Here is a 12,424-nt window from a genome sequence, read left to right as displayed (position 1 = left end):
TATATAATAAATGGCAAAATTTCATATATACTTAGGTAACATACATTTTTACAAATACAAAAAAATGTGGGGGTGATTAGCAAAAGTTGAAAAACTAGCTCTCAAAAAGGTCAAAATTATACCCAAAAAAAAAGTGATCTCAAAAATTTCAGCCGGCGGCCTTATGGATATGTACCAAAGGTTCAATATAAGACTAAGTTTTAAAATCATCGAATGGAATGGGTTTATTGCCTATTACTAAGAAGATGTTTGATAGAAACCCCACCCACGCGATTGGAGATCCCAAATGGTTGATTCAAAGGAACAACTAAATCAAACATAATCTAATGAAAGCACTGAAAGTTACCCATATCCTAGATGATAATCAGTGCTTCTGTAAATTTAAGGTTAAGCATTGGCTTTTAATGAGATGAAACCATGGCTTTCATATATATATACATATAAAGTATTACAAAGTACTTTATTGTATATATGGTAGGTGCATATGGCAATCACCTATTAAGTGTGAAATAGGGCCGTTTTTAGGAGGGTGAAGTTTATGCTATATTCTCTAAGTTCACTCGTGATAAATCATGCAAGTTCATGGCCAAAATAAACACAATAGAGAACTTAACTCTACGAGAAAACACAGCTGTGTTGTATTTGTTGACTCGGTTTACACAAAACTTCGGGTGGTTCAGGACATCACGTTCACCTCCTGAAATGTAGATCCGGCGGGTACTAACAATGAGTGGTTCAAGGCTGGAATACACTACTACCTCAGATGCAGTCAGTTTTTGCTTATACTCTCAAAAAGTCTGTCTGTCTAGTCTGTTTTTAAGTCTAGTCAGTAGAGTTTGTCGATTCTGCATAATCTTGTCGTGTATGCATTGTTTAGAGTAATTTCTATCCATGTGGGGGATTGTTGGAACCCAAAATTATAAATCTATTGGGCTGTGTAATTTTTCGTTATAATGTGAAGAGAAATGTGGATCAAATGTTTTTTGGGCTATAAATGAAAAGCTTTTCACTTATATGAAAAGGAAGAATAAAATGTCTCACATTGCTTATGACAAGAGAATTCTTGTAGTATAAATATGGCACTCTCGTATCAAGGTTTAATAGCTTGTGGGGACACTATGGAAAAGGAGTGAGAGGGGCCATTATGCAAACCACACACACGCCGTCGCTGGGGTGTCGCTGGGCTGGTTTGGGTTTGGATCTTGGGTCTTGGTGAATGTGTGCAATAATGTGTTTTTTAAAAAATTCATACCAAGATTTTTGCATAATTTCCTAGATAAATCCTAACGGACTGAGTATAAATTATCGAGATAAATCTAAACGTTTTAGATTGTGTCAAGATTACAAGGAAAACTTTCAGATAATTATTGGAATATTTCGGATCCTCTCTTGCGCGATAAACATGAATAATTCTTAGAATATTCTTTCCTTTCTCGTTATCCTTGGTTTGTCGACCAAGCCTCCTTCCCATATAAATACAAACTTACCCTCTTCGTTATTTGATATGCTTAAATGCAATTAGCAACTAGTTCGAGCAAAAATCCTAATCGTCTCTAAGTAAGTCTCGAGAGTATAGCGTAGTAGTTAGTTTGTAGATTCTATTTCGGGTGCAGCGAAACAGTTTCATCGTGGTTGTATTCTGGGATTCAAAAATCGCATCCAAACCGTCTCACGTTATGGGCGATTTATTTAATTAAGGAAATATATCAAATCTCAACTCCACATTTTTCGTCTTTTCCTTAACAATTTTTTAAATGTTTTCTACATTTATATTATCGTTTATTTAGCTTTATGTTTCGTGATTTTCAATCAAGATTTTCGTGGACCTACGAAAATGAGTACAAATCTAATAACAGAAATACGAAGAAGCGATTGGTTTATTTGGAACACACTTTTGTTTATAGTCCTCTTAAAAATAAATGCAAAAAAAAGAAGAGAATTACTAAAATTCTAGTACAGACTGTGTTCCTTAGTCCTCTGGTCACCTCTTAAACTGTTACTACTTTGGTCATTAATTAGACTCAGAATACCAGCTATATAGTCATACCATTTGATGGATGACCACGCTCGCGTTTACTCCCTTGTAGCTCTGATCTGATCTCACAAAGACATGCTCGTTAGACCGTTCTAGGAACATGTATAGCTTTTCAAACTTGTTTTGTCTCAAGTTCTTGCGAGTGTATTATAGAATGTTTTTTCTTTATCTCCATGAATCATGTTGTTTCATGTTGATGCCTTGGAGTTGCATTTATTCTTCTTCTCAATAGATAAGATAAAAAAATGTATCAATGATTTGGGTCATGGGTAAACTGTGTAGATTTGCTAATAAAATTTACCAAAATGTGTTAAAAGTCTTATGTTTTTTTTTTCCTTGATTATATAACAACATTGAAAGCCGTATAGAGTTAGTTGACCCCCAAACTGACGTGATATTTTAAACTATTGATCACCAGTCGATTTAGCAAGTCATTTTCAAAACCCATTGAATTTGCATATTATAATAAATAGATAAATATTTGTATGAGGGGATCTATCCAATTATTCTCAAATAGATTAAAGAAAAAAAAAGAGAGACCTTGTCAAATAACGCAATCATCGGACACATAGATGACATTATTACGCCGAAACCATTCCTTTCAGACATGCTTCACGTTAACAGAACCAATCTCCTTTGACTTCTAAACACAAATGATCGAATAAAGAGTGGAGCTAAAACAAATTTGATTCTTTGTTTCGAACCCGAACATGGTGCATCTGATGCGTGCTCATAGGTTTTTCAAATTCAGAATTGTCTAATAAGTGCTCTCTCAAAATCCCACGCTCTTCTCTTCCTCTTTTTGCTGTCAATTAACTTTTCCCAAGAAAAAAAGTTGTACGAATTTTCTTCCGTGACACCAACAACTTTTCCCCCCCACCCCCACCCCACTTTAATCGGCTGCAGCCACATATTGGCTAAAATAACTTTTCACACCAAACTTCTTTTGTGCTGGGTCTCCTTTTTTTTGAATGAAGGTCGTCCGTAGCAAGGGAAGAAGACACATGATTGCGAAAGAGCACGATTACAATATACACCTAGAAGGTGTGGATATGGCATGGGTCTTGCTCTGCGTTGATTATTCAAGACTCTTTTGGTTGCTCTTCGGCGTCTTCTCCTACGAGAATCACGAAGGAAAACCTCGGATCCTTTTCTAGCCTCTCTCTCTCTCTCTCTTGCTTCTCGTTTTCTCTTTCTGCATCGCGATCTTGTTTTGTTTTTTTCCCCCAATTTTTATTTAATTTCGCTTTTTAATTTTTTTTTTTTAAAAAATTCCCCAAATTTGAGATCCGTAGACATGTACACGACGGATATTTCTTCCACCGCCGCCGGAACTTCCAATGATTCGAACCCTTACGTCGAGACTGATCCTTCCGGTCGCTATGGTCGCGTAAGTTTCTCTCTCTATACCTTTGAAGAAGCTCGTGATTGAGTGAGTATGTTTGACTTCGGTACTATCTGTATTTAGTTTCTTTTTTGAGATATTTTTAGCTTCTATGAGCAGACCGGTCCCGACATTTTATGGGGCTTAAAAATGATCAATACATATATATTTTTTTCTTTAATCAATTTAGGGTTTGTGCCCAGAACCGGCTCCTGGATGAACACTGGCTCTGTTTTTTCACTTTTATAGCATTAAGATTGTTCTTGAACTATGGGTTTGCATGCATTTTGATTTGATGAATCTATGCAGTTCAGGGAAGTACTTGGCAAGGGAGCAATGAAGACGGTTTACAAAGCCTTTGACCAAGTTCTAGGTATGGAAGTGGCATGGAACCAAGTTAAGCTCAACGAGATCTTCCGTTCACACGAGGCCTTACAGCGCCTCTACTCCGAAGTTCACCTCCTCAAGAACCTCAACCACGAGTCCATTATCCGCTACTGCACCTCTTGGATCGACATCAACCGCAGGACGTTCAACTTCATCACTGAGCTCTTCACATCAGGCACTCTTAGAGAGTAATTAGAGAAACTCTTTACCTCTTTTGCTCTTAATGTCAATCAATCAAGAGAGCCTTGTTGTCATCATGTCTTGTTGTTGTTGTTGGCAGGTATCGAAGGAAGTATCAAAAGGTTGATATCAGGGCTATCAAGAGCTGGTCACGCCAGATTCTGAATGGTCTTGCTTACATGCACGGACATGATCCTCCTGTTATTCATAGAGATCTTAAATGTGATAATATCTTTGTTAATGGTCACCTTGGGCAAGTCAAGATTGGTGACTTGGGCTTAGCTGCTGTCCTCCGAGAATCACAGCAAGCTCACAGCGTCATAGGAACGCCTGAGTTCATGGCGCCAGAGCTGTATGATGAAGAATACAACCAGCTCGTCGACATTTATTCATTTGGTATGTGCGTCCTTGAGATGCTTACCGGTGAGTACCCTTACATCGAATGCGACAACCCTGCACAGATATACAAGAAAGTCACATCGGTAAGCAGAGGAACCTAAAAGCTTATCTTTAGTCATCATCATCTTCATCTCTTAACTTTCTTTGATCTGGGTTCTGGTTCAGGGGACGTTGCCTCGGTCTTTCCGTCTCATCCAGAACATAGAGGCCAAGCGTTTTGTTGGTAAGTGCTTGGAAACTGTTTCAAAGAGATTGTCTGCAAAGGAGCTCTTGGAGGACCCGTTCCTCGCCATGACTGATGAGGGAGATCTAGCGCCTCTTTCTAGATTGCCCTCACAGCTAGCTATTCAGAACTTGGCTGCAAATGGAACGGTGGTGGAGCCTCTGCCTTCAGTGATTGATCCAGCTAGAACGACAGACATGTCGATAACAGGAAGGATGAACTCCGAAGACCACACCATCTTTCTACAAGTGCAGATTTCAGATGGCAATGGTACGTTTCTAGAATCTTTCTCAGCTGAACAAGGCTATAGTATCTGAGGCAGCTTTAGTATTAGCTGTCGAATGTAGGCAATGAATGAAGTCTTTTAACCTTTGTGATGAACTTTTTTGGGCTGGGTGACAGGTTACATGAGGAACATTCACTTCCCTTTCAGCATTGTAAGCGACACACCTCTTGAAGTAGCTTTGGAGATGGTGAAGGAGCTTGAGATCACTGATTGGGATCCTTTGGAGATTGCTGCAATGATTGAAAATGAGATATCTTTGCTCGTCCCAAACTGGAGTGCCCATGAGGACCCTTCTCTTCTGCACCACAGCTTTGGTCATGAAGATGATGACGACAATGGACGAAGAACACGCCCTTTCTACTCTGCTGCTTGCTCTCCCGACCCTCCTGTAGCAGTCAAAGACAATAAAAACAACTCCGTTGAGGACCTTTGTCTCCGACACCACAGTTTTGGTTATGAAGATGATGACGACAGTGGCGAGGGAGAAGGAAGAAGACCACTCCCTTTCTACTCTGCTTCTTGCTCTCCCGAACCTCCTGTAGCAGTTAAAGGGAACAACAACAACGCCCTTGAGGACGACCCTTCTCTCCAGCACCAAAGCTTTGGTCAAGAAGATGATGACGACACTGTCCAGGGAGGGGGAAGAAGAACACTCCCATTCTCCTCTGCTTCTTCCTCTTACGACTCTCCTGTAGCAGTTACAGACAACGACAAAGCCCATGAGGACCCTTCTCTCCTGCACCACAACTTAGGTGATGAAGATGACGACACACGAAAAACAAGCCTTTTCTACTCTGCTGCTTGCTCTCTCGATCCTCATGTAGCAGTTACAGACAACGAGGGTTCAAGTAACGATGATGGCAGTGGTAGAGGCTCTAATACTTTGTTGAGTTCTTCGACATACCAACAACACTCTCCTCCCGTTGAGGATGATGATCAAAGCCCGCAACAACGGAGGAGAAGGTTAAGGTTACATAAGATGAAATCGCTTGTGGACACGAGAACGCAGGTGCTGCACCGATCGCTCATGGAGTTGATCAACAGGCACACCAGGCGTGGGCGTGGCTCTAATACGAACTTGAACGAGTTACAACATCAACCCGTTGCTGACTTCTTGAGACGATCTTGAGAAATGGATGAGAGCCTTTGTGGCTCTTTCATTATAAAAACAGATATTCAATATTGGTACATTAGCATTTTGCTTTGATGGTATTATATTCAATAAATGGTTTAGTGCTCTTTTGCATATAGTTCATACGGAAGTTTGTCAGCTTTAGTAGAGTGGGAAAAAACGGAATGAAACCAAACCGACCTTAATCTATTTGCTCCAGCCATTTGGTTAAAGATTTTACTAACCTACACTGTTAAACATAGCTTTATACATTTTGTTTCTCGATGAGTAGAACTGTTACAGAAATACAAAAAACAATAAAATAAATAAATGTATTCTTCCATGCTATTATCAAAACCAAAATAATTTTATTTAATTTGAAATTAATAATTTGAAATTATTAAATTTTATTGTGATGAATTAGTAAATATTGTAAATTATTATTCTATCTACAGTAGAACCAAACCAAAAATTAAGCAAAAATTAATTCGATTAAAATGAACCAGTATCGATTTTAAACCAAACCAAAAATAAATCGAATAAAAACCAAACCAAAATAATCAAACATTAATTTTGTTACTAATGTAAAATATGTAAAACTTAAAAATAAATATAAAATTTAAATGAAATATTCAAAATGTAAATAACTAACGTTTGAAGTTAAGTACAAATTTTATTACCAATCTCAGAAATAAAATGAAATTTAATGTATGAATTAGTTATTTACATATTGAATATTCATTTAGATTTTGGTATATTTTTGGACATTTATTCGGATCAAATTAGGAAAATATCATTTGTCTAAATTATTATATAACTAGGTGTATTGTCCGTACATGAGAACATAATAATGTTATAATTACTTATTAATACATTTATAATTTAAAGACTATTATGATAAGTTTAAACCGAACATTAAATTATTTCTATATGATAAAGTTTTCTAGCTCTAAGAAATGTCTTAATTTGTATTTTACCAATCTCCTTTTGATGTAAACACTCGTCTTTTTTTGTTGATATATAATTTTAACATCGCAACTAAAAAAAAAAAAATCAAAATATATGTTTATTATTACGTTAAGTTTTAAAAAAATTTCATGTATTATAAATCTTTTTAAACGGTACATTCATTAATAATTAATAAATATAATAAATAATTCTCTGCTATCACTAAATATTATCTATTATACAAATTCAATTGTTTACATGATTAATATTTGATTATGCATCTTTCAGTTTTTTTTTAATATTGTTTTTTTTTAACTTTTATAACTAAAAAAACAGTTTTCAGATAACATCACAATATATATTTAAAATCATCCTTTTATTTATAAAATAAGTTTTCTTTTAAATGTTAACCAACATATATTGCTTGTGGATTTTCTTCCTCACTATTTGATAGGATCATGGAAGAAAGTTTAAAATTATCATGAAAAAATGATATTAGTTAATCTTCTGATTGTTGAATAAATTTATTAGCGCTTGTCATGAAGGATTTCATGATATTTATTTATTTTGATTAGTTTGGTGTTATAAATATTTATGACTAAATATATAACCATATAATATAGATTATGCAAATTAATAATTTAGATAAAAGTAATAGAAATATAATAAATAATTAAAATTATTGGAAACATGACAAATAAATAAAATTACCTAAGATTATGGAAACTATGATAAAAGCAAAATCATTTCTTGAATAATAAGATAGATATAATAATAATAATAATAAATAGATAAATAGATGAAAAGTAAATAAAATTACCTTAAAATTTTAGAGAATCCGAAAAATTACTAAAATTACTAAAATCACTTCTTAAATAATTTAAATAATTGTATAGATATTACATATATATATAGATAGACAAAGATACATTTGGATAAAGATCGGGTCAAATACAGATTCGGAGTATTTAGATTGGGTTCGGATATCGGGTCTGGCCCTACTTGTATTATCCTTTTCGTTTTTCTTCTTCTACTCAAATCTTTCTCGTTTACGGTTTCCTCGTCGGCAAAAAAAAATCGAACGAAAAGCTACGGCTACCTGATTCAACACGAATTCGATCCCGAATCGTTAAGCTTGTATTCAAATTTCGCCATCCCCAATTTCGAAGCTCCCTTACTTTCCATTAACCGACGCTTTGCTTCAATGGCTCCCCTATCGGTAAGTCTCCTTACCCCTCTCGATTGATTCGCATTGCACCGCAAGTCAATCCGAACTCTACGTTAAATGGTTTCGCTCCTTACGTGCGTTTAACCCGAATCGATTCACCATTTGCGTAGGTCGTGGTCTTTCTAATTGATTCCATTGTTTTGGTTGCGTTAGGTATCTTGTTGATTCTCACTGAAGATAAGATTAGGGTTTTTGTTTCCTGTTTTGACCACATCCCCTGAGTCTAGGGGTTTTCTCAGAAGGGGGCCTGCTTTGAGAGGATAATGTGTATATTGTGCGTTATTCAAAAGTGGTCTCGCCAGGTTGCAACGATGCTGCCTTGGTTTGTTATACCTTTGATTGGACTATGGGCTCTCTCTCAGCTTCTTCCACCTGCTTTTCGTTTCGAGATTACTTCTCCCAGGCTTGCTTGTGTGTTTGTGCTTTTGGTTACTCTCTTCTGGTACGAGGTTTTGATGCCTCAGCTTTCCACTTGGCGTGTGAGGAGAAATGCTAGGCTTAGGGAGAGAGCGAGATTAGAAGCTATTCAACTACAGAAGCTAAAGAAAAATGCGACTAGGCGTTGCCGTAACTGCTCTACGCCTTATAGGGACCAGAATCCAGGTGGTGGAAAATTCATGTGTTCGTTAGATTAGAAGCTATTCAACTACAGAAGCTGAAGAAAAATGCGACTAGGCGTTGCCGTAACTGCTCTGCGCCTTATAGGGACCAGAATCCAGGTGGTGGAAAATTCATGTGTTCGTATTGTGGGCATATATCAAAAAGACCTGTTTTAGATATGCCCGGATTAGACATTTCTGGTTCAGGGATTTTGAAGGAACTTGTTGGAAGAGGTGGAAAGATTTTGAATGGGAAAGGATGGAGTGAGCACGGATGTTTAAACAGGCAAGAGTGGTGTGAGGGCAGCACGTTGAGTACATTTGATGGAGATGAAAATTGTTTGGTGGAGAAATCTTATCCTGGTGGTGTTGGTTTTGCTTGCAGGTTGCTGTCTTCTCTTTTCATGAGCATTAGTTGGCTTTGGAGAAAGATTTTTAGGTTTAGCTCAGTTGATGATTCGTCGCTTGGCCCAGAGCAGAGACGGTTACTGGCTAAACAGGGTGAGAACGGGAACACCTATCATGAGAGTAGGGTAGAAAAGGCACGTAGAAAGGCAGAGGAGAAAAGACAAGCTAGATTGGAGAAGGAGCTTTCAGAGGAGGAAGAGAGAAAACAAAGAGAAGAAGAGCAGCACGTTGAGTAACAGGTCAAACTATTGGCGGACTAACGGTGGTGATACATTTGATGGAGATGAAAATTGTTTGGTGGAGAATTCGTATTCTGGTGGTGTTGTTTTTGCTTGCAGGCTGCTGACTTCTCTTTTTATGAGCATTAGGTGGCTTTGGAGAAAGATTTTTAGGTTTAGCTCAGTTGATGATTCATCACTTGACCCTGAGCAGAGACGGTTACTGGCTAAACAGGGTGAGAATGGGTCCAGCTTTCACGAGAGTAGGATAGAAAAGGCACGTAGAAAAGCGGAGGAGAAAAGACAAGCTAGACTGGAGAAGGAGCTTTCAGAGGAGGAAGAGAGAAAACAAAGAGAAGAAGTTGCAAGACTAGTGGAAGAACGGAGAAAGCTGAGAGATGAGGCCGAGAAATGCAGCAAAGTAGTACTGGCTGCCAAGGAGAAAATCATCAAAGAGGCGGAAAAGAAGCGTCAGGAGAGAAGGAAAGAGAGGAATAAAGCCTCAAGTAAGTGCAGTTCTGATGGTAAAGAGCATGACAAGAAAACAGGAAAGGAAACCGCGCAGAAGCGCAATGTTGATAAGAATGATCATCTGGAACATGATAGGCATTCACATGATAGGGGCTCCAACATGGAAAAGAGATATGGACATGGTGTAGAGAATAATGCCACTAGTAACGATACAAAATCTGGTGGTCGGTACTTTGATCGAATGAAGGGTACAATCTTATCTTCTTCTAAGGCTTTCAGTGATAGCCGTTTATTTGGGAGAGCCGTTACTACGTCTGCTACTAGCGCAAAGGAAAATAAACCCATCGGTTCTGCAGATAATTTCCATACCCCTGCTCATACTAATCCTCCCGAACTCGTGGCTGTGAAATCTTTTCTTAATGAAGTGGAGACGAATGCTAATCCTTCAGTAAGTGTCCTTTCCAAAATCCCACATACTAATTTGGAGTATGGTTATGAGTAAACTAGTGTTTTTAGAGATATAATCTCTCCGTAAGTTCTGTTTTCTGCTTTACATGATTTCAAAAGTTCACATTCTGCTATAACTGAATATCCGATGCTTTTTCCATAGGTGGTTACTGAGCCAATGCCGACAAGAGAACCTAGAAAAGCATGGCACCAACTGTTTGCCCGTTCAACTTCTGTTCCTGTTTCCTCGAGTGTTAGTACTATAAGTAGACCTAGTACAAAGCCCCAGGAAGCTTCTCAGACCTCACATGTATCCAGTCAAGTTTCCTCAATACGAACCTTTGACAATCCCATCAGTTTTGGCCTCCCATCACCTTTCGCCATACCACTGTGCTCTAGTGGATCCACTACCAGTAGTTTAGGTTTCTCACCTCCAACAGAGATTGCTTTCGCTCAACCTGGTGAAGATGAACATTTTGAAGATCCATGTTATGTTCCGGATCCTATATCTCTACTGGGACCTGTTTCAAAATCTCTTGATCTAAGGGCTGGGTATGAAACTGGAATAGGACTGGCAAAACACCGTGCAATGAAGAATTCACCTACATGTGAAATCAGCAAGCCGTCGCCAATTGAATCTCCTTTGTCCAAATCACGGGCTGCGGATGAAAAACAAGCTAACGACGGAAGCTGGCAAATGTGGAAGAGCCCCCTTGGCCAAACTGGTCTTGGTTTAGTTGGTGGGTCAGCAAACTGGATCATGCCTTCAGAGACAACTAGAACTAACGAGGAAAGTTGTATGCATCATGTGCCTCATCATATAACATCCTCATTATTTGCAAAAGAGGATGCTTATTCACATAGGGACAGTCCTGAAAGTGATCACCAAAACAGCGTATTCAGCCCCATTACTGGTGGTCCAAGCAACCATGATCCTTGGTCGCAGAATATGTTCTTCCCTGCATTATCTGGCACGGAGAGTCCTTTTTCTTATAGCATACAAACAGAAAGCATTCTCTTGAACAATGCAGCGGAGTACAGGAGCCCAACTGGATCTGCTCAAGACAATCCATTTGAACACCCTTCTCCGAATCACTGGCTCAAGTAAGTCTTTTGTTTCTGTAGTTTGCTGAGATGGCAAAGGGATAAGATGTTCATCTCACACCAAATTTTAAGCAGCATAATTTTAACAAATGCCATGAAAAAGGGAATCATATGGTACACTTTGTGATTTTGCAGGAAAGTGAAGGGCTCAGGGGATGGGACTGGGAAGTAATATGTTGCGGCAGGTGAAGTTGAGAACCACCAAGAAGATGTAGAATCGTTTTGGTAGTCACAAATTTAAACAGAACAAAAAAAAATGAGGTCAATTTTTACAGATAGTCGCACTTGGTCTGTGTCTTGTCTGTCTCTCTCTCTTTGTCCTCTCGAGACTTCAGTGGTGATTTTGAGTTTTTTACTTGAAAACGCATAATTATAGTCAAGTACTCTTTACTTTGATAAAGTCTCTCACTTAACTGGATATGGCGCTTGTTAGAAAGCGTGTTCCTCTTCACCTCGATCGCTTGAAACCGTAATGCGAGTTTGGTAATTAAAGTGACTAGAATTATTCGGTTAAGTGTGGATCAGTGAGTTGTATATTACTTTTAAAAAGGTACGTCTTTGTGTTACACAATACTGGATTGGGTGTGAATTAGAGGTTGTATTTTTTTTGTCATCTGTAAATTTCTCTTCAACACCCAGAGATCAAGAGTTCATTACAACACATCAACCATCTTATGCTAAGATGAGTTGATCACACAAAACATAAGACTACCATAAGCCTTTAAAACACAAAGCCAGACATGAACTGGAGCCATGAATTAGAGGTTGTATATGGCCACAAAAACATATCAATTCTCTATTCCCATGGAAAATTATTTCAAGATTTGGTTTGTATCGTGCGATATCCATAGTATGATGTGATAAGACACCCCATTTAAAATTAACGCATTGTTATAAATTGGATGTCCATAACCGGCTCGGTCCATAACCGGCCCAATGCTAGAGAGAGAGACTCGGCCGTGAGGAGAGAGAGAGAGAAAATCGGCATCTTGCATT

General features: G+C 38.1%; 2 protein-coding genes across 2 annotated transcripts; both read left to right on the top strand.

Annotated features, from left to right (window-relative positions):
• Positions 1-2,624: 2,624 nt before the first annotated feature.
• On the top strand, positions 2,625-6,135 carry LOC106312259 (probable serine/threonine-protein kinase WNK5). Its single transcript, XM_013749711.1, has 5 exons — positions 2,625-3,425; positions 3,729-3,994; positions 4,087-4,468; positions 4,551-4,878; positions 5,011-6,135. The coding sequence occupies exons 1-5, from the start codon at positions 3,333-3,335 to the stop codon at positions 6,021-6,023; spliced, it is 2,082 nt and encodes a 693-aa protein (XP_013605165.1). The 5' UTR covers positions 2,625-3,332; the 3' UTR covers positions 6,024-6,135.
• Positions 6,136-7,982: 1,847 nt separating this feature from the next.
• Positions 7,983-11,879, top strand: LOC106312013 (stress response protein nst1-like). Its single transcript, XM_013749378.1, has 6 exons — positions 7,983-8,172; positions 8,335-8,784; positions 8,901-9,082; positions 9,408-10,325; positions 10,488-11,428; positions 11,564-11,879. Exons 2-6 carry the CDS (start codon positions 8,445-8,447, stop codon positions 11,598-11,600), a joined length of 2,418 nt encoding a protein of 805 aa, XP_013604832.1. The 5' UTR covers positions 7,983-8,172; positions 8,335-8,444; the 3' UTR covers positions 11,601-11,879.
• Positions 11,880-12,424: the final 545 nt, after the last annotated feature.

Source organism: Brassica oleracea, chromosome C8 (assembly GCF_000695525.1).
Source record: "Brassica oleracea var. oleracea cultivar TO1000 chromosome C8, BOL, whole genome shotgun sequence".
Taxonomy (NCBI): Eukaryota; Viridiplantae; Streptophyta; class Magnoliopsida; order Brassicales; family Brassicaceae; genus Brassica; species Brassica oleracea.
Note: the sequence above shows the minus strand (reverse complement) of the source record. Positions and strands in the feature narration are given on the sequence as shown.